This window comes from Chaetodon auriga, chromosome 14 (assembly GCF_051107435.1).
Source record: "Chaetodon auriga isolate fChaAug3 chromosome 14, fChaAug3.hap1, whole genome shotgun sequence".
Classification (NCBI taxonomy): domain Eukaryota; kingdom Metazoa; phylum Chordata; class Actinopteri; order Chaetodontiformes; family Chaetodontidae; genus Chaetodon; species Chaetodon auriga.
This window is the reverse complement of record NC_135087.1, coordinates 11,383,854-11,404,928: the sequence shown is the minus strand read 5'-3', so window position 1 is coordinate 11,404,928 and position 21,075 is coordinate 11,383,854. Positions and strand designations below refer to the sequence as shown.

The window sequence follows — 21,075 nt, the reverse complement described above, 5'->3', positions numbered from 1 at the left end:
CAGCAGTAAAATACAACAAGCGAATGAATCCAAAAGTGCCATGTAATAGTAAAAATGCACAAAAGAAAATAGCACTGTGAGTAGTTTACGCTTCATACTTTAAGCAAGTTTGAATGCAGTGTTTTCACAGTGTGGTATTAGTACTTTTACTTCCTGAAGATTGGAATACTTCTTCCAGTACTGTGTAGAGGAGGTTTTAGCAGAGTGTACCCAGAGAACTGACTGAACCCACCAAAACTTAGAGCACATTTTTAACACAATAGGAAAATCTACTTCCGGCTAAAAGCGGCGCCCCGCCCACTTCCTGCGTGTTCTGATTGGTTGGATTTTGGTGAGTACTGCAAACCGATTTTGCCAGTAGACCCTCGCACAAAACAGATGGAGGACGGACCACAGATGAAAGACGCCCTCCAGCGGTGTATAGACGCGCGTAAAGATGAGCTGCGTAGTTTGAGTCGAGACATCTGGAGCAGACCGGAACTAGCCTTAAACGAGACGTACGCACACGACCGGCTGGTCCGGTTCTTCTCTCAGGACCCGACATGGACGGTCGAGAGTCAGTACAAACTACCGACCGCATTCCGGGCCAGCTGGGGCGGCGGGGGGGAGGGTGAGCCGGGGCTGAACGTGGCCTTCCTGTGCGAGTACGATGCGCTTCCAGGTATCGGGCACGCGTGCGGCCACAACCTGATAGCTGAGGTGGGGGCTGCCGCCGCTGTGGGGCTGAAGGCTGCGTTAGAAAGCCAGACTGACCGCCCTGTCCCAGTGAAGGTAACAGGGCTGCAGGTTTCCTCATTTAATGACACACAGCCTCAAGTCAGACTTTGACTCTGACGACACACTGTTTTAATCACCAATAAAATCTCCTTTAATCCCTCAGCCAGCTGCTCTGATGACTCTGACACCTTTTACACGTGAAGCAGTTCCTTCAGAATCATGGAAAATAGTCATACTGGATATTATAGGAAAATATATAAAATAGACAAACAATACATACAAAGACTGATGTGGCAATGAACAATATATAAAATTAAGTTTACAGTGTGCAGTGAGGGATGAATGTTTGTACTAATGTGCTATTCAATACAATAGTATAAAGAAAAGATACGATAAAAGAAAAAACCTGAACTCTGAGGTGAGTTACGAGCTTTGTCTGGCGCCTTCAGTTGCATCTTCCTCAGTTGTCATGGAGACAGTGGAAGTATGGCACTTGACATACAGTCCAATATGGGAGGGAGAGATTCGGCTCCATGTAAACGTGGACAAAGTGAATCTGAATCAGAAAGACTGTGACGTTGGAAGCTCTGAAAAGGCTTGTAAGGGGACCTTGAGTTAAAACCAACATTTCCAACAGCTGACTTACTTCAGAATGCCCGACACACAAGAGCTTAATGTCAAATGACCGAACTCAACTCTTTCTCTACCAGATAACAGTTCTGGGGACTCCTGCAGAGGAGGATGTGGGAGGAAAGATTGACCTGATCCAGGCCGGGGCCTTCGCTGACGTCGACCTCGTCTTCATGGCTCACCCAGCTCAGCAAGACGCTTCATTCCTGCCCACTGTTGCACTCCACGGGCAAGTTCCTGCTCACAGCATATCTGGATTCACAGCTTGTTGCTTAAAGAACAGACTAACCTCTACTTATTGCAGATAGCCAATAACCTGCTCTCTTGCTGTCACACAGGGTGACAGTGAAGTACCATGGGAAGGCATCTCATGCTTCTGCGTATCCTTGGGAGGGAGTGAATGCCCTGGATGCTGCTGTGCTGGCCTATAACAACCTCTCTGCACTCAGACAGCAGCTCAAGCCAGAGTGGAGGCTTCACGGTGAGGAACAGGAAGTGTGAGAGCGTCACAGTTCATTCAAAACAGTCTCATCTCAAAGTCCATTTACTGTCAGATCCTAATGTATGATTGGCTGTTTTCCCAGTAACAGGCGGGACCTTAGTTCAAACCAACTTTATGACGAGTATTTTTGAATGTGCACTGTCTTCTTTTATATGTAGCCTAATGTTGGAGGTCTTTTTGAGGACTTAAAGATAAAGTATGGATGGCTGATGGAGTGAACTGTATATCAGGAAACTAGATCAACCTCAGACACCACCCAAAATGTTAATAAAGCACGAATAAAGCATAATGTACTGGATAACGCATGAAGCACTGCAGAGGAGGGAGAGGTGCAATGTGTTTTCATTTTGATGGACTGGTCTGCACCTTGCTCTGTGTGTGTGTGTGTGTGTGTGTGTGTGTGTGTGTTCTCAAAGTTAGCAATTAGTGCTAAGAAAATGACCATCTAAGAGCTTTTGTAGGTATCTGTTGGGCGTTTTTTCCACATATCTTTAACATGTCTTCATGTGTCTTTTGAATGTAGAAGCATGTTTTACCTCTCTGATGGAAACCAGGCACAGCACACAGTCTTGGCATGTGAACCCAAATTGCACACTGTGTTCTTTTTCTCCACGCCAGGCATCATCAAACATGGAGGGGTGAAGCCCAATATCATCCCTGCCTACACTGAGTTAGAATTTTACATGCGCACGCCGCTGGTTCAGGATCTCTGTGACCTGAAGGCCAAAGCCGAGGCTTGCTTCAGGGCAGCTGCTGTTGCCACCGGCTGCAGAGTAAGCTCACCTAAAAAGGTCTCCCAGTTGCTCCCCTCCAGGATGGACGCACATTATATCCTTGATGTTGAAGTTGACGGCGCTGTTATGTAATGATGCCCTGTTTAACATATTCCTCTAATTATGCTTTGAGTGCTGCACCGTTACATCACTCACTGTTGTCTTCAGGCTGTTTTTCTCCTACGTCTGCACTTGGATCAGGTTTAACTCGCATTGCGGAGCCTTTATGGAGCTTCATACTGTTAATATGTGATAAGAATCTCTTTCTCTGTTGTGGTCTTACTTTTTATACCCTACATTTTATGCATGACGGTGTGCTTGTGTTTCCTTAGGTGGAGATCATCTACCCGAGCCCTGCCTACTATAACATTCTGCCTAATGCCACGCTGGCAAAGCTGTATGAAAAAAATGGAAAAGCCTTGGGGGTCCAGTTTCCAGAGCAGCCAGCCAGCTTCTCTGGTAGGTGAATATAAACATTTCATAGAAACCGACATTGTTATCTCAGTCTTTGCCTGGTTTGTGCAGAAGAAATGTAGAAAGCAAAATATAATAGCCGAACTGGTGTTTTTTCCACACATTGTCTTTTTTTTTTTGTTGTTCACTGAATCAACAAACAATGGTTATCACAGTGGTTGTCTAATGATCTGCCAGGTTCTACAGACTTTGGCAACGTCTCCTTCGTAGTCCCTGGTATCCATCCTTTCTTCTACATCTCCACCGACGCGTTGAACCACACTGAGGAATACACCGAAGCAGCAGGTACGGCAGCGTGCGTCCACTGGGAAGAGATGCTGTTTCATCTAATAAACTGTACTGCATCAGGCGATCAGACAATCTCAGTCGATTTCCAGGTCACTTGGTTTGTCTGTTTAGTTTCCATTTACTCGATGCTTTATTTTTCCTCCTCCGCTCTTCTTCCTGTGCCAGGAGCTGAAAAGGCCCAGTTGTTCACCCTGAGGACAGCCAAAGCTCTGGCTATGACAGCTGTGGATGTAGTGTGCTGCCCTGCTCTGCTCAGGCAAGTGAGAGAGGACTTCAGGCTGGCCAAACTCAAACAGGAGAACTGACGAGAAGGCAGCGATGCAGCCTGCGCAGCTCTGTCAAAACCAATGATCAAATATTTAGGTTTTTAATGGGTCGTTTTAATGGCTAATTTAACATCTGGTCAAAGGACAGCAGTTGAAAATTTGCCTTTTAGCTTTATAGATAGTCAGTCCGCCACTTTGGACCAAAATGAACTATCTCAATAATTATGGGATGGATTGAGATTTTGTGCAGACATTCATGGTGCTCAGAAGATGAAACCCTTCTAACTTTGGTGACCCCCTGACTTTGCATGTAGCACCACCATGAAGTAGACATTTTTATTTTTTATGTCCCGACAGCTACTGGATGGATTTCTGTGACATTTGGTTCAGATGTTAATGTTCCCCACAGATTAATTGGTAATCAAAATTTTAATTTGTCCAATACTTTGTTTTGTAACAAAGTACCTGCAGCACAAATCACATCTATATAATCCTTTATTTAAGTTCACATTTAGTGCTCATGAACAAGACCCTCTTATAGTGGCTGAACTAGAGAGTGAAGCTTGCACCCTTGACCATATTCCCACCATGACGTGATCAGGAAGTGGTTTCCCATTGGTCTGTTCACTCATATAAGTTTCTGGGCATGCTTTGTCCAGCACGCTCTTTGATTGAAGACCTCAGCTTCCCTTGAGAGGTCACAGATGTGCTGGAAAAATCAGCTTGTGGACATCTCTTTGATGCTTCTGATCCTTTTCATGTCTTTCTGCTGCAGTGATGCCTTTGTTCATGTTTTTGAAGGGTGAAGGTGCACAAAGTTTGAATTGTCACCAGAACTTTTGGGACTTATATATATATCCTTTAACGTAACCCACACTTTTGCCTTCAAGGAAATAAAGAAGTATTTCTGAAAAGTTGGCTTAATGTAATATATATATATATTCCCTTTACGCCACATGTGATCAGTTAGTCATATTAGAGACACAGTTTATGTGATTTGGTATGAATGTTCACCAGCAATCAGACCTGTGCCAGAGAGAGAAGAGAGACCCTGCAGCTGGTAGCGATCCAATGTCTAATAACTGTGAAAGCTTATCCTCTAGCACTGTTTAAATATACTGTATAAGAGGGCAAGAAAATAGGATAGAAAATTTGGGAGGCTGCACCAGAAAAACGTCGCCAAATGCTTCAACTGACATCACGTGTCTGCTGTTTTAGTTCATTTTAATTGACGTCTGCAGAAGCAATATTAAGAAAAAAAAGCATTATTCACCCATGCATTTCAATCCATTTCCATTTGTACAAACTAAGGATATTACATGGATTTAAAACGTACAGTATTGTGATTGTGTTGTTTAGCACCGAAGCTCAGCTCAAAGAATTCTCACATTTTCAGAAAACAAGACATTTATTAAACATTTTCCCATATATAACATTTCTCCAGAGTTTCATTTCATATTTGTATGTTTGGTTCATTAAATTGTCATAAAACACCAAAAGATATTTTTCATATATCTTTTGCTTAACAAAGTATAAAGTTGTTTCAAGCTGAAAAAGACTAAAACTAGCAACTAACAGGTCACAGTGAACCTCAAAGCCTCACAACACCAGACAGAGGAGATGAGCTTCAGTTGTATTAAAAAAAGAAGAACTAAGGACATTTCAAAAAGTCATTAAAATAATCAATGTTTGGGATTTACTAAACATATATTTTTACATTTGTGTTTTTAATAGACTGCGTTATTTTGCCTTTTTACTAAACTTTGTCAAATCGCACAAATGCAATGCAGGAAGCAGCTTGACAGCGAAATGATGGCATTGATACAAAGATCACAAGAAAATGTAACATACTGAATCATATCAACGTGCTGCAAAAGAACTAAATAACTTTAAGTATAAGAATAATCTGATTATCAGGTTTTTGAATGAATAGTTCCACATTTTGGCAAACGGCACTTATTCACTTTCTCGCCAATAAAAACACTGCTGCTGCTCTAATGTCTGTGCTGTAAATATGAAGCTACAGCCAGGAGACAGTTAGCTAAGCTTAGCACAGTGTCATAACACAGGAAACAGCAAGCTTGGCTATGTCCGAAGGCAACAGAGTTTGTCTACCAGCTCGCTAATATATATGTATTTTGTTTGTTCATTCAAAATCTGAAGCGTGAAACCAAAAGTTTTCAGTTGCCAGCAACCAGTGGACACTTGAAGAAGTTACTGGCGCTAAACTCCCCTGTAAAACACCAAATTGTTGTTTTTACACATCAGTCTTTGTGAGTTTCAAAGGCGCTCGTAGGCCAGGCTAGCTGTTTCCCTTTGTTTCTAGTGTTTGTGCTAAGCTAAGCTAACTTGCTGCAGTTTTTTTATTTAAGGGGCAGGTGTCAGAGTGGTACTGATCTTATTATCTAACTTTCCACCAAAAAGCAAATAAGCGAAACTATTCCTGAAAAGTTTTTTTTAAAATTTGTTGTTGATTGTAAAATCTAGTTCATGAGCAAAGGAGAGGGAATCTGTCCGTGCGCTGGCGATGTCAGAAATCTGTGTTCAGTTCACATCTTCACTTTTGAAAATGTGGTCAAAGAGTCACTGCATGGAGAACTGAAAAGTAGCTGAAGTTTAACAGCACAATTGCACAAAAGTCCAGGTTTGTGCGTCTGTCTGTGCAGTAAGTCCTCAGGCGACACCAACATCCAAACGTCTGTCCATCGACGGCACGACAGCAACGACATGAAACCACGTGGATTTAATGAGAAAACCGGCGACGACAACTGTCCTGTTTGTCATTTTTAAACTCTTCAGTTTTAAGTGGCTGGGTCAAGAAGGCAGTGGTCACCTCAGTGTCATTGGTCCCCATGCATCTTATGAGCAGTTTCCCTGTCTGAAAAGCATCAAATGCAGTTTTATTTTCCTGCTCTTCCACAAATGAGTCGAGCTCCTGGAGTCTCATCATGGACAGCGCTCGCAGAGGATCTACTTCAGCATCCGGGTTACGAGTAGATGGACCAGTAGATGATGTTAAAGAGGATGTACGCTCCAGGAAACACAACCCGTGAGTACTTGTCTATGGCGTGGGTGTCTATCCAAATGTTCACGTAGCCTCTGGATGGCTTCACCTGGCTTGCGATCTGCGGGTCATTCAGTGCCACCTGGGCCATCATTCGCTCCTGCCGGCCGCCGTTCTCTGGCATCCCATAATTCCCTGTGGTGTTGATATCCATAGACCCGTAGCCAGTGATCTGGGGGTCGATCATCATCTCATCCGGGTTGCCGATGCCACATGTACACGGCAGCTGGGAGAGGTGAGAAGAAGACACAAAGTCATTTTGACACTTGCTTATTGTAAACACTACTTTCTGTAAAATCATAAAACAAACTACAACGAAAATTGAAAATGCATTAGTTTGTTGAGTGTTTATTATTTTTCTGCACACTCAGGGCATGTAAATAACTTTGGCATGAAACATTTATAGAAGGATGTTTATGCTGGAAATGATCCCCGGGGTACGTGGGCAATTTGGCTCCATATGCTGCAGCATTTGGCAGATGAAGAATAGCAATATAGTACACAAGCCGTAGTCCCAGAAATAATTTGCCATAGCCCCGAGAGCTTCAAGTGAGCCAATTTAGAAAATATTTATTTGTTTATTGGCAATGCAGATAAATTATTAATTAATGTTTCTACCAGTTTAGAAATATTTTAATGTGTAAAATATTTAATGTAAAATCAGGTCAGCCTTATCCCGCGTTCAGAGAGAGCTACTCAAGCGTCTCCTTCCTTGCTTTTAATGAAAAAGTCTCACTTATTTGCAGCTTTAACAGGATGCAAACACTAGAATTTTAGCCACTTTGACCATTTTTTATGATACATTATCCAAGTTTTTATTTCAAATTTTATTTGACTGTTACCTGTTTAACACATGTTTAACAGACTGCTAATGCAATGAAAATTTAAGTGAATATGAACATAGAAAATAAGCATTGTCAATTTAGACTGTTGCATTTTTGTTCATGGTAAAAATCTTGAAAAAGAATGCCCTGAAGTCAAAGAAGACACTGTTTTTATTTATGCATGAATAAAATTAGCAAAAATGAAACGACTGACTACAATCGTTAGAGCTGTAAAGGATGTGATGTCCTCTGCACAGCTTCAAATCCATGTGGAGAGGGTTAAATACAGGAAGCACAGCATCAAACAAGAGAGATGATGCTCTGTTTCCTTAAATCATTCATGAGAAACATCAGAGCAACATTTGCCTCTTTAAATTTACTCGCAAAAGTGGAAAAAAAGAAAGAATGAGTCACGCATTCATTATTTACTCCCTGTATGAAAAGACATGGGATTTCACTGGAGCTAAAAAGGACCTATCGTCTTTGGAACATTTTGACCAAACGTTGGCCAAAAACAATCTGAAATGTTGCACTCAAGTGTTTAAATTTTAAGCGCTTTATTTCTTCAGGTGCAGTAAAGCAGATGGATTATTACACTGGCTTGGTGATGTTTAGCTGTCCGTGTGAATCATTAAAAGGTCAGCATGAAAACACTTACTCTCTCCCTCAGTTTCCTCTCTTTCCTCTCCTGTACGGTGGAGAGGTAGTTGACCGCCGCGTACTCTATCACCGACAGGAAGACAAAGACAAAACTGACCCAGAGGTAAATGTCCACTGCCTTGATGTAGGAGACCCGCGGCATGGAGGCGTTGACCCCGGTGATGATAGTGGACATGGTCAACACTGTGGTGATGCCTGGAGGAAAACACACAAACAGTTCAGTCACATTCTTGTGTCTTCGGGTTGGGAAGCTAAAACCAAATGCTACATATGGTAGAAAGGGCTGCACGTGTACATTTTGTGCTGCTGTAATACACTTTTACACCTATTTTTTTGTGTATGTGTGTCCTCAGCTCTGAAAAACAAGAAGAAAAAAAAAGCAATAACATGGGGGAAATTATACTTAAAGGACCAGTTGGCAGATAATTTTGCTTATTTTCAAGGGACGGTTCACCTCAAAATCCACCCAAGTACATTTATTTCCTCTTATCCAATCAGATTGTTTTTCAAACATCATGAAACCAGATGGCACTCAGCTTGTGTTGTTCAAAGCACCAAACCAAAGACATTTGGAAAAACTACAAACCTTGCTGTGAGCAGTTCCATGCAGGAACTCATGTAGGAACCGCACGCTTCCTTCTGAGGAGCCATACAGTTGGCACGTGTAGTTTGGTAAAAAGTGAAAAGTTCCTACATGAAACTGCTTACAACAAGGTGATTATCCTCTGGAAAGAGACATTGCTGGTGACTTTTTCAAATGTATTTTTGTCACTTTGAACAACACAAGCAATGGAAGGCAGACATCTCTATAGTCAATAATCCCAAAACGCCGCATCTCACATCAGAACAATCTAGAAAAATATATAATACATCATATCTTGTTTGTCTCGTCCATTCAAAAACAACAATTTGCAGTTTTACGGGTTTTGTGCGAGGCCATTTCTTTGTCTGAGACCAGTAACTTCCTGGAATCTCAGCTGGTTGCCTCTTGACTGAAACGAGACATAATAAATTTATTAGTGAGCTCGATGGTTGTTTTTCTTACCTATGGATGGAGCCAGGCTAGTTGTTTCCCCCTGTTTCCAGTCATTATGCTAAGCTAAGAGAACTGGCTGCTATCTGTAGCTTCTTATTTGCTACACAGATGTGAGATTGGTATTGATCTTGTCATCTAACTCCTGCCAAGAAAACAAATAAGCATATTTCCCCAAATTTTTGTTTCTTAAAGAGGTTGGGAAGCACTGCATGATGCTACCCTGCTTCCCCTTTTCATCTATTTTTAAAACTAGGTTTCTCTGCTAAGACGTGGCCTGAGGAGAAGGACACTCCGTCCTACCCAGTGGCACTCTTGCGGGTACGGCCCTGCGGTCGATCCAGAAGGACACCCAGGACAGCATGACCATCAGAGTAGCAGGGAAGTAGGTCTGCAGCAGGAAGAAGAAGATGTGGCGCCGCAGGGTGAAGTGGATGTACAAACGATTGTACCAGCCTGGAAAGAAGAAATGTCACTGTCACACAAACATTGTTATGTGCTCGCTGCTGATGCACCGCACAAACACTTGAAGCAGAGGTTCCCAGCTATTGTGGCAGGAAGAGATAGGACACAAAATCCCTTTTATGCTTCAGGTTGCTCTTCTGAGCTAGAAGGTGACATGTGGTTATAAGAAGGCTGCACAGCTTTCACAGTGGCTTTCCAGCAGCGCACAAGTGGTTGGCAGTGGTTTGCCAGTTCATTTCGTTACGCAGTGAGGATTAAATATTAGTACAGTCTTCTTGGTGTGGCATTCAAGGGACAGCAGTGTCATGTAAGGAAGACCCAATCCTTTAGCTTGAAAAGGCATATAAGTAAAACGAGACGCAGTGAAGTTGTAATTCATTTGTGATCCAGTTATTATAGGCATGATGCACACATTTGGCTCATTTGCATAATCTGTTCAGTTTACCCTATACTGTGTATTACAAGTATTTGTGTTGTGGATTACAGCACCTGTGCTGCTGTAGAAAGCCAGCTTGGTGGTGGTGTGAAATTTCTGGATGAGGAACTGGGACAGAGATATTCTGTCGTCTGTGTTCAGGGATTCGTTGCCTTTCTTCCAGTACAACATCAGGTCGTCGTCTGTGTACGCATCTGGAGGGGAGAGAAGTGAAAGCAAGTTCATCTGTATGAATTCTGGCTGCTAATGTGAACAAAATGCGTGACAAAGAAGATTTAAAAAGACAAGATGACGATCCTAAAGCACCGCAAGTGCTCCTCCCAGGCAGTGTTCCCCAGTGTCCATTACACCGTCTGATTTTGCGAGTCTTAGAGCTTCACTAGTGGAGGAGCTGAGGGGGAGAATCTAGAGGAGAAGGTCTTAACATTAAGGCAGCATATTCTCTTTGAAGCATGAATGGGCTCAGAGACTTTCACGGCACGATGCATCTGAGATTTCCTGAGATATCTGGTGAGCAAACGGCACGAAGAGGGGACAAAAAATGTGCTCAGTAAATGTTGATAGTTCTGGTTTATATACGTGAAATGTTTAGCACGTTGATGCTGCTCGGTCAGATAGGTTGGGATGTATGTATGTATGGTTGTGGCAGCCATGAATATGAAAACAGACTTTTTTGTTTCCGATGCTTTGTGACGGTTAAATGTGACCCGATGGTCGTACTAAGCAAAAAGTCTGAATGTTATCAAAACCCTGTGAACCAGAAACTTTCATATGAAATTTCATGGCAGTCTGAGCTCTAGTGACCAAGATTCGTATTTTGTTCTGGACCAAAGCTTTTGATGGATGGATGCATCAGCATGTTAGCAGTGGGGAAAAAAAGTATTTGTTGATATTTTTAATAAATCCACTCACAGCTCTCTATCTCCAGCGAGCAGGTTTGGGTGTCCAGAGGGAAGCGGCTGAGGTCCATGTTGCACATGGCGGTGACTGTGACTCTGCAGAGGCAAACAGCCGTGACACAAAGAAAAACGTACGCTGTGATTCAACTACTGCAAGGGTGAAGGATAAATTCCCACATTTTTGTACAAAGACTCAATGTGCTTTGTGCTTGATGATGATCTCAAGCATTTGGCATCCTCCTCTGATTAACAGTTTCACTTTAGTCTGATGGACTAATTCTGATTATGAAATGATACAGAACTTCTGTCTTTTATACAATCATGTGTTCACAAAGTGGTGAACCTCTCTCCATCCTCGCTTGTGAACGACTGAGCCTTTTCAGGATGCCCCTTTCATACCCAATCATGATACTATCACCTGTTACCAATGAACCTGTTTACCTGTGGAATGTTCCAAACAGGTGTTTTTGGATCATTCCACAACTTTCCCAGTCTTTAGTTGCTCCTGTCCCAACTTGTTTGAATTGTGTTGCTGCCATCAAATTCAGAATAAGCAGATATTTACAAAAATATATGAATTCGATGAGGTAAAACATTAAATATATTGTCTTTGTACTGTTTTCATTTGAGTTAAAGTCAAAAAGGATTAGCACATTATCTCATTTAGCGTCACTACTCTTTTGGAATGGCGCCTGTAGGTAAACTGGTTGCAGATGTGTTCACCTGAGGCTGTAGAGGACGTTGCCGTCAGGGTAAACCCTCAGCATGACGTTATCAGTCGTGGTGTCATGGATGAAAGAGCGCTTGGAGTGGACAAAGAACATGTCAGGAACCCAAATCTTCTTCACCAGGCGACTGTCGAAGGTCATGCTCTGGTTGTTGGTGCTCGGGAACGAGAGCCGCTCGTCCTTCCAGTAGTGACGCAGGTACAGCGTCATGGTAAAGTCCTATAGAAGGCAAAGAAAAATACTCAATTACCCCCTTCCTTGGCCCTTAGTTTTGGAGTGCCCTCTACTCGGAAGTGGCCCTTCAGAATGAAGCATTGAAAACTGCAGTTTGCTGGAAAAGCTTCATGGGAATCTCCTTCTACCACTCTGTTTGCAGTCTGCATCTGAAACTCTCTGTTTGGAAGGGTCGATGTTCACGACCCCTCAATCCCTAAAATAAACAGGACACCCAAACCTACACAGCTGTGAGCAATAATGGAGGTGTAGGGTCAAGTTGGGAACTGGGATTGGGCCAAAGTATTGGTGGAGGTGGAGTCACTTTATTTACTTTATATACAAATAGGTTCTTTAGTCCAGTGGTTGCCAACCTAAGGGTCAGGCCCCTCCCAAGGGTCACAAGACAAATCTGAAGAGTCATGAAATGATTCAAGAAAAAACACAATTCTGATATAAACTGTTATTAATTTTTCAGCCTTTTTTCTGATCCATTTCTGTTTTTGTGAAATATTGGATGATTTGAAACCATCTTTTTTTCACAAGGCACAAAGACAGATGAGTAGGCAGCAGTTAAACAGCGCAATTTTTAATCCTATCATGTGCTTGTAATGTGAAATCTTACAATTCTCCCAGATGTCACTTGAATGAAGTATAAAGTACAATATTTCCCTCTGAAATGTGGTGAAGTAGAGGTGGAAGGTCGCAGCAAATGGATGTATTCAAGTGCAAGTACTAGAAAATTGTAGTACCGCACTTGAGTTAATGTGCTTAGCTACTTTCCACCACTGATGTTTTATAGTGTAACCTGGGATGGACCATTTTAAAAAAAACCTTTTCCATACTTACCATATCCACTTCAGAGATGGTGTCCAGACTTTCAACCTGAACGTCCACTCCAACAGGAATCGGAGGACCTGAAAGACAATTGAAACGACAGTTCAAAGACATTCATTTTCTACATGGAGGCTTGTTGATGTTGTGCTTCTCTGCCTGATTTTGGGTATGACAGTGGGTAGAGCAGTAAAGATGAGCATTACAGAGACTGCTTGAACCTTTTTGTTTTGGAAATCACGTTTCCAAAAGGAACAATGAATCACACAGATGCAGAGCAACTGCTTGCGCCACGACCGTGTTCTACTTTTGACCCAGAGTATTTCAGCCTTTCTACTCTGCATCATCATCCTCCAATAGTACACAAATGCAATTAGGTCACAATAAGTTGATGCAGCCGTGCAATCCAGCTCTGTTTTTCACTTGCAGCTGAGACGCATTTGATGGTGGAAATCAGACGCAGCAAAAGGATTGTGTGAGGGTCACTTGCTGTGTTTTCAGCAGCAGATTGTTGCGTGATTAGAATTAAAAAAAAAAAAAAAAGCACATGTTTCTCTCTTCAAAGTGAAAGCCCTCATTTTTTTTTTAAGTTAAATATAGTTCTCGTGTTTGTGGTTATTTGCCTTAGAAGATGAATAAAAAGATAATGACAACCAAAAAAGACTCTGAAAATATTTTTCTCTTACTATCTCCTGGTCATAACAAAAGCCTGTGTGCCTTTATCTGAGCATAATCCTACAGTCCCAAAAGCTGACATCAAATCCCTCTAATATACAGTGATGCAAAAGACTCGTACAAACACTTCTGTGATGTAAAGAACTGAGCTGCAGTTGGAAACTCCAGCACAGCTTGCATGGATGGTGTCATTAGGATCCCCAAGAGCTTAATACTTATGGGACTGTTTGTCCCAAACCAGTGATCACTGCACAAAGATCTTATCAGACTACACTTGATGACTGAACATGCAGCCTTTACAGCAATTATGCACCCAGCATGTCTGAGCTGTATACATAAAAGAGTTTAAAACACTTAAATCTGAAGTAAAGTTCGTTTTCGGACCTCCAAACGCTGGCCTCATGGTGAAATCGTGGTCGTCTATTCTCAGGAGCTGCTCGGATTTGGTCATTGGAGATTTCGTCATGTCTGGACTTCGTTTGTAAATCGGACTGTAAAACAAAAAAAGGGAGACGACTGAGCCTTCAACGTCAAATATACTTTGATAATGTTTTAACTGAAGATTTATGAAAACTCACCCTCCAGATTTGTGACCTCCACCCCCATCCATCCTGGTTTCTCTTCGTAACCTGATAGTCAGCAACAGCAATAAAAAAATAAATGAGAGCACCTGTCTCATGTGGCAACAGCCCGAAATATATGACATGTTTTGACTTGAGCAAAAACTATTTTTTTAAGCACACATTGCACACTCTTGCTGGTTGCAGCTTCTCAAATGTGCAGAGGTGATGCTTTTCTGTGATATTCAGAGGTAAACTGAATATCTTCACCTCACTCACTGTGAAATCACATAAGGCATTGATCACTATGTCTGAGATTGAATCAAGTAAAACAACTTCAGCTGCAGCTTTCATTTTGAGATAAATGATTATTGAAAGGCATTTTCAAGCCTAAATCTGCACAGGTTTAGAGGAGGAACAATAATTTAGCCTTTTTGTTTTGTTCTGACGCTCATCACTTCTCACTAACACGGCATTGTACATCATGTTACATCACACACATTTTATCCATACATCACACAAAGCGCAAAAGAGCATATCCTCATCACATCCACCACCTCAGAGGACGCCAGCTCTTCTCTGGTGTCACTTTCCAAGAGGTCTGCCTCTGCAAAGCTACTTGTGTTTTAAGCAGCCTTTTCAGGCCACGAGCAGAAAGAGAGAGGGAGAGAAAAAAAGAATTCCAAAACCCCTAAAATGGATTATTAGAGTAGAGCATGCTGTGACAGACAGTGCCAAATCCCTGTGACAACCGCAGACATGCATGAAGGAAATACCACAGAGGAAGAGAGAGAAGGGGCAAAGACGGCTGCACAGAGTCAGAAAAAACACAACTAGAGCAAAATGAAGCAGTAAGAAGAGGGTTTCTGTGGATGCTAGCTACTCTAATGGGCAATGGGTGCTACTCGTCTGCGTCCATCCAGCAGCTGGTTCCTAATCCTCTTGGCAGAAATGCCTCTCCAATCCCCCTCTCTGCCTGCCTACGCCACACAGCAGACCGTCGCCTGTCTGCACACTCACTGCTCTGTGTGGCCCGACGCTGTTTCTGCTCTGCAGCCATGGACCTGCATGCATGCATCAGGCTCTATCCATGGTTAATGGGTCATATTCATGCAAAAGTAATTCTGGACACTTTAATGTGTGCTGCCTTACAAAGGCAGAGATAGGCTAAGTCACGAGAGAAAAACTGAATAAGGTGTTTGAACTTTACAGGCTGACTGAGTATCCTGTACCAGAAGGATGGGATGTAATGTCTTATACTGCTCAGTTTTTAGGCGTACAACAAAAATCACTGACATACAGACTTCTCGAAAAACTTCACAGGGAATATATATACAATTTAATACATTTAAATATCAACATGAAATTGTGAATTCCACTAGTCAAAAAAAAGCTGACATGGCAGTTGCCAGTACTTTGCTAAGCTAGGCTAGCCACGCTTTTAGCAGGACATTTTGCATTTTTTTTAATCTTCCATGACTGGATTTAGCTGCTGCCTTCAAGTTAACACAGTAATTTAGCAAGATCTCACTTCAACAAAATGTATATTTTAACTACAGGAAATATTTTGGGGGGTCAATTTAGCCTAGTCAATGCTAACCATGGCTAACTCACCCACTAGCCTCATTGAGCTCTCTTGCTTTAGCTTTGTAGTTTTTTAGCTGTATTTTGTGGTAACTGCACATTTAACATTCTGTTAACACTGAAATTATGTATTTCTTTAAAAATATGGTAGCATCAAAAACCATCAGATTCAAATTTTTTTGAGTGAATATCTCGCTAGCTAGCTAGTGACTGGCTTTTGGCTTGTACAGCAGTATGCACCCATGATACTGTGGGGTGCTTTAAATTTAGATGAGTTACTTTCACAGTCTGTCTGCTTTAGATGTTTATTGCAAGATCTGCAACTAGTTTGATAATCAAATAATCTTTTCAGTCATTTCGTAAAGAAAAAATCCAAACATTTGAAGATCTTTGAATTTTGGACTGCTAGACAGACAAGATAAGACATCTGAAGACTCTCTGGACTGTAAGAAATTAGATGGACATTTTTCATTATTTTCTGATGCTTTGGTGATTAATAAATTAATCAAGAAAAATAATCAGCGGATTAAGTGATAATGAAAATAATCATTGGTTTGGTTTGATCTTTAGTTGTGCTGCTGTAACTGCACATCTATGTGTTTTTATAAAAAACAAAAGTTCAATAAAATTAAAGTATATATAGTGTATACGTATTCTGATTAAATACATGGCTGACTAACTACTGCATTTTGGATTTGTGCAGCAGTATGCAACCATGATACTGCAAGGCGCTTTAAATGCAGATGAGTTACTTTCACTGTTTGTGTGCTTTAGATGCTTATGTGTATACAAAAAGCAAAAGAGGGAAAAAACAAGATGAATTGAGCAGAAAAGCAAACTGAATCATCCCGCGACCGCTGGAAATTATCCCTCAAACCTCACATAGGTTTTCTCCTCAGATGTTTTCTTGTGTGGGACTCTGCTGTCCTACACAAATCCTCCTCCCGGCTCTTCCTCCTCAAGGCGGCGGGTGAAAAAAAAACATCCAAGTAATATAGTGAAAAACTCCCACAACCCACGCCGCCAGCATCTAGCCGCTTTTGCAATTTCACACTCAAGAGAGGAGGAGTGGAGTGATGAGAAACAGGGAGAAGAAGAGTTCGACTCCTGCATAAGTATATTTAGATTTTCCCCACACTAAAAGAGGGAGGAGAGATTTACATTCGATTTGTATTCTCAGACTGTGTGTGTCAGCAGAGAGAAGACTGATGTGAGATGACTTTTAACTAGTTGGGGGAAAAAACAACAGTGAAGCACAGATTTGATAACAGGCGACACTGGTGTTTAGAGATTACAGCGCAGCTTTGAGCCACCAGTGCTGTCTGTCTTTTGAAGATTTTCCACAGATGATTCTCCTCTTACATACTTAATGATCATCTTAATCACCTTAGGGCTGAGATGATCACTTCAAATGACTGTAATTTCATGAAGGATTGTTTCGATTTAAAAAGACAGCTTCAACCTCGAACTGTTAAACACAGACGCTCCTTCAATCAGATCACTCCTGCACTGAGAGTTTGTCACATCTATGAACCAGGAGATGCGTGATTGCTGTTTGATGTCTCCTCTGATCTATAAATAACAACAGTTATAGCATGAAAACTGATAGTGTATCTAAAGGCAGAAGGATTATGATTTGACAGGGTTTGTTGAATATATTAAGTGGATGCAAATCATTCAGCGCTGATAGCATTGTGAGGCGTGCAGCGCTGTACTTTGCCTGCTTGGGAAAATCTTATCATCTTCACCAGAGATTAATGCAAGAACAGTTTGTGACTTGAGGGCTTTGAGCTAACAGTTGAACTCTGTGCTGATTATTTATACAAGTTGTATTTGTACTGTAAATGCCGGAAAAGAGTTCAATCTTCACTGGTCATTTATGAGATATTAAATGGATTTTCAGATAAAAGCAAATATTAAATTTGGTCTTTTCTGAATGAAGTCTGGTTCAGAGCATTGTTTCCCTGCTTGCAGGGCTGACGTGGTCAGAGCCATCTAAATTTGTACTGAAAAGATATCTGGAAAGATTACATGATTGATCAATTAGAAACTATTTTTTCAGCAGATTAATACTTAAAGTAATTTTTCAGGCTTTTCTTTGCCCTTTGTGACAGTAAATTGAACATCTTTGTGTTTTGGACTGTAAAATGTGAAAGCCATCTGAAGGTGCTAAATTAATTTTCAAATTATCAAATTATCATGCTCTCAAATTTAAATTATGACATTTTTTCTGTGGGTGTAAACATCCATCATTTTAAATACATTACAGCAGTGTTTTTATGTGTCAATATGAACTACAAATGTCAGTCACTCACTGAACTAATGATCGCATTTGCATTTCTGATGTAAGTCAAAGACACTTTTTTCTTGTTTTGTCATGTGAAAGTCATATTTCTTGTCAGGCTGCATGTCCACACACTGCTCCGTGCACTTAACAGCAGTGATAACACATCTGTCTTATTAGGGCTGAAACAATTAGTTGACAGACAGAAAATCCATCTGCATTTTGACAATTAATTAATTATTAGTCATTTTTAAACAAAAGTGGCAAAAAAGTCACTGCTTCTATCTTCTTACACTTGAATATTTGCTGTTTTCCCTTGTCTTATATGACATTAAACTGAATATCTTTGGGTTTTGGACTGCTTGTCAGACTAAACAAGGCATTGTCAGCTGTTCTCTTTGGCTCTGGGAACATGTGATTTTATAGTTTTTTTTTGCTATTTGCACCTTGTGCTCACAGGTATTGAGTATAACACCCTCCAGTTATTCCTTCTGATAAATTTGCCGCACATGTAAACATTGAGCTTCTCAAATGGTTGTCAGCATTTTGATTTAAAGAAATCATTTACGTGATCCCACACTTCCTCCTCTTTATGCTATATGAAGTGCTCCAAATTAATTGAATTGTTATAAATAATCAGCGTATTTAAAAAAAGTAAAAGTATGAAAAAAAATGGAAAAAAGAATTTAAAGTTTTGTAGTAAAAATGTCCCAATTCTTGAAACACAAAACATCTAATACTCTACTAACAAAACAAACACAGTCCTTTCTGTTTAAATCACGTCTCATGTCACAGTTAATTCAATCAATGAAATGTTGAGTTGAGGACGCTTTAACGATTCTCTGTTCTAGTTCAGTCCCGACTAAAACATTTAATCCAATGGACGCATTAACAAGGCAGCAATTAGCCTAAATAATCACCTGGAAATGACATTGACTACAACTGCTGCCAGTGGGCAAAACAGTCATTAACTGGCCTGCAGCAGTTGTGGGGCAAGAGAACACAGCATTCACCAGTCGTACATAAATAGATGTGGGGATTTAGGTCTCCCTCTCTCTCCGCTCTCCAATCTGCTGTCTGAATAAGTCTGTTTTCAGAGGGGGAGGGAGCAGCACAGGTGACACAGGAAACACTGGACAACATCGTGTAAACCTAAAAAAAACACACCTTAAACAACATAATGAAGCCCTGATGGGGGAAAAAGAGCTTTAACAATTCAGATGCAGATTTTGCAATGAAAAGCTTCATGAAGTCACACATCCTGTTGAGACAGTGAAAAACATATTGTCTTTGATACATAGGTGACTCCTTTGTGACGTTACCTGCTCTGTTTGTAGGTTTCCAGCTTGTGACCCCTCGACTGGGCCATCTTGCCAGCTGCGCCCGCGAGCCAAACACAGAAGAGCACAAGAACGGCGTCCACCTGCATGGTTCACATTCCCCAGAGGACGGACCTCTCCTGTCAGTCAGAATCTACTCCCCTCCAGGCTTTGGAGCACTCTGCCTTCCTGAGACATTCCTTTCTCCAGCACCGGAGCCGATAAGAGGGAGAAAAACAGCAGCAGCAGCAGCAGCTACACTGGGCTATTCTACGGCCTGAGTGGAAAACATCCTACGGTGCTTAATCTCCACAGTGGGAAAAGCAATTTTGACTAAACCCATAAATCCTTGAGCGTCAGATGGTACAGATTTGATCCCTCCAGCGGCGGATGTGCCTGCCTCTCTGTGCTCTGCTGTGCTCAGATATCCTGCACTCTGATGTGCTCTACTCCACTTTGCACCGCCCAGAAACACCAATTCTCACAATGATGCAGCGTGCTCATTTGTAAGGTCAACGCTTTAGAGATACAGACTCACAGAGGCTGAGAGGAAGCTCTGTGCGTGTCTGATGCAAAAGGCTCCTCGGCTCCTTCTAATGCTGCAGCCTCATATCTGGCATGTTAAAATAGGTTTTTCACGCTCAAATCTGCATTTCTGCTTGTTGGTGTTTTGCAGGATTCCAGTTTTGCTTCATGCAAACCTGGACAGTGAATGTAGGTTCTCATGATTGCAGAGTTATTTTCTTGCCGCCTGCCGTGGTGTTTTTCTCTTGTTTTTGCTCAGGGGACTCAGATTTGGGAATATTTTTGGATGCTTCAAAAACGATTGCACAGGTTGATGCATTGGCAAATCCAGCAGAAATAAGGCCAGCTGAGTTTTTGAACAAGAGACCTGCAGATCTACAGCATTTAGAGGATATATAATATGGAATATTAAGACATTAAAGCACCTGCCTTCATAATATTTGCTGCATTTTTCAGCAATGATTTAAGCCTCTGTGAAAAATACTAAATGCATTTGGTCCCAACATACAATACCAGTGTGATCATCACACTCACTTATCAACTTGTTTCAAAAAACTCAGAGGATAAATAATGGGGGTGTGTTTTTGTCTTTTTTTAATTTAGCAACACACTAGAGGCTGCACCACTATTTGTCCGTCAAGGTGTGCCATCCGTGTGACTAAGCCAATCAAAAAACGTCTCAGCGCTGACGTCACCATCATCCAGGCCATGTGTCAGCCTTTTTTTTGGCAGACTGAACAGTTGGATTATAAGATCATGAATTTGGGTTAGCTCCATGGACGTCAATCTGAAAATTGGTGTAAGTAATGTTTGGTATTGTTTGTCTTTCAGATTTGTGGATCCTTCTTTACAGTAGTCCAGCTGATCGGGCAAATATTGCAGCTACCAAGTGCACAAACAGCAGGCAGTCAGGCGAATGCCTTCTTTCTTATTATAATATTGATGATTGACATGCTCCTCTTTTAGTTATTGTACACAATTACAGTGAGCCCGCTATGGGAGTGTTCAAATATAATTTTAGGAATTACATTAGAGCCAATGCTAGAAAATCTGAAGTTTAAATTGAGTTGAAATAAAATTTAAAAAATGAAAAATAGTGGAAATACTTGATGAGATGTAAATCATAAATGGAAAAATGGAAGCCTGTTAATGCAGGTGGGGGGAAAAAAAACAGGCAGTTGAGGAGTAAAAGTAAAACCTCTGACGAGCGTCTCATCATCATACAACAGAATTCTGACTTACAACTTCATAATTATCTTCACCTTTCTCACTTTTCACAAATACTACATTTTTAAAGATAACTCCATTGAGATTTTGTAAGA

The 21,075-nt window shown here is 41.3% G+C and overlaps 2 protein-coding genes across 2 annotated transcripts; one reads left to right on the top strand and one right to left on the bottom strand.

Annotated features, from left to right (window-relative positions):
- The first annotated feature begins 348 nt into the window (after positions 1–348).
- Positions 349–5,079, top strand: LOC143331761 (peptidase M20 domain-containing protein 2-like). Its single transcript, XM_076748905.1, has 7 exons — positions 349–771; positions 1,428–1,576; positions 1,686–1,828; positions 2,468–2,622; positions 2,955–3,081; positions 3,274–3,381; positions 3,550–5,079. Exons 1-7 carry the CDS (start codon positions 379–381, stop codon positions 3,687–3,689), a joined length of 1,215 nt encoding a protein of 404 aa, XP_076605020.1. The 5' UTR covers positions 349–378; the 3' UTR covers positions 3,690–5,079.
- Positions 5,044–19,691, bottom strand: LOC143331760 (gamma-aminobutyric acid receptor subunit rho-1-like). The gene is made up of 10 exons (XM_076748904.1): positions 19,232–19,691; positions 14,060–14,110; positions 13,866–13,972; positions 12,822–12,889; positions 11,755–11,978; positions 11,045–11,127; positions 10,186–10,326; positions 9,535–9,687; positions 8,197–8,393; positions 5,044–6,940 (listed from the first exon to the last, which is right to left on the bottom strand). The coding sequence occupies exons 1-10, from the start codon at positions 19,336–19,338 to the stop codon at positions 6,638–6,640; spliced, it is 1,434 nt and encodes a 477-aa protein (XP_076605019.1). The 5' UTR covers positions 19,339–19,691; the 3' UTR covers positions 5,044–6,637.
- Between the last annotated feature and the right edge of the window lie 1,384 nt (positions 19,692–21,075).

Excerpts from the sequence above, each read along its gene's own strand:
- LOC143331760 (XM_076748904.1), bottom strand. The coding sequence starts at position 19,338 with ATGCAGGTGGACGCCGTTCTTGTGCTCTTCTGTGTTTGGCTCGCGGGC. Across the intron at positions 14,111-19,231 it reads GAAACCTACAAACAGAGCAG|GTTACGAAGAGAAACCAGGA; the intron begins GTAACGTCACAA and ends GCTGACTATCAG. Across the intron at positions 12,890-13,865 it reads CATGAGGCCAGCGTTTGGAG|GTCCTCCGATTCCTGTTGGA; the intron begins GTCCGAAAACGA and ends ATTGTCTTTCAG.
- LOC143331761 (XM_076748905.1), top strand. The coding sequence starts at position 379 with ATGGAGGACGGACCACAGATGAAAGACGCCCTCCAGCGGTGTATAGAC. Across the intron at positions 1,577-1,685 it reads CCCACTGTTGCACTCCACGG|GGTGACAGTGAAGTACCATG; the intron begins GCAAGTTCCTGC and ends GCTGTCACACAG. Across the intron at positions 2,623-2,954 it reads CTGTTGCCACCGGCTGCAGA|GTGGAGATCATCTACCCGAG; the intron begins GTAAGCTCACCT and ends GTGTTTCCTTAG.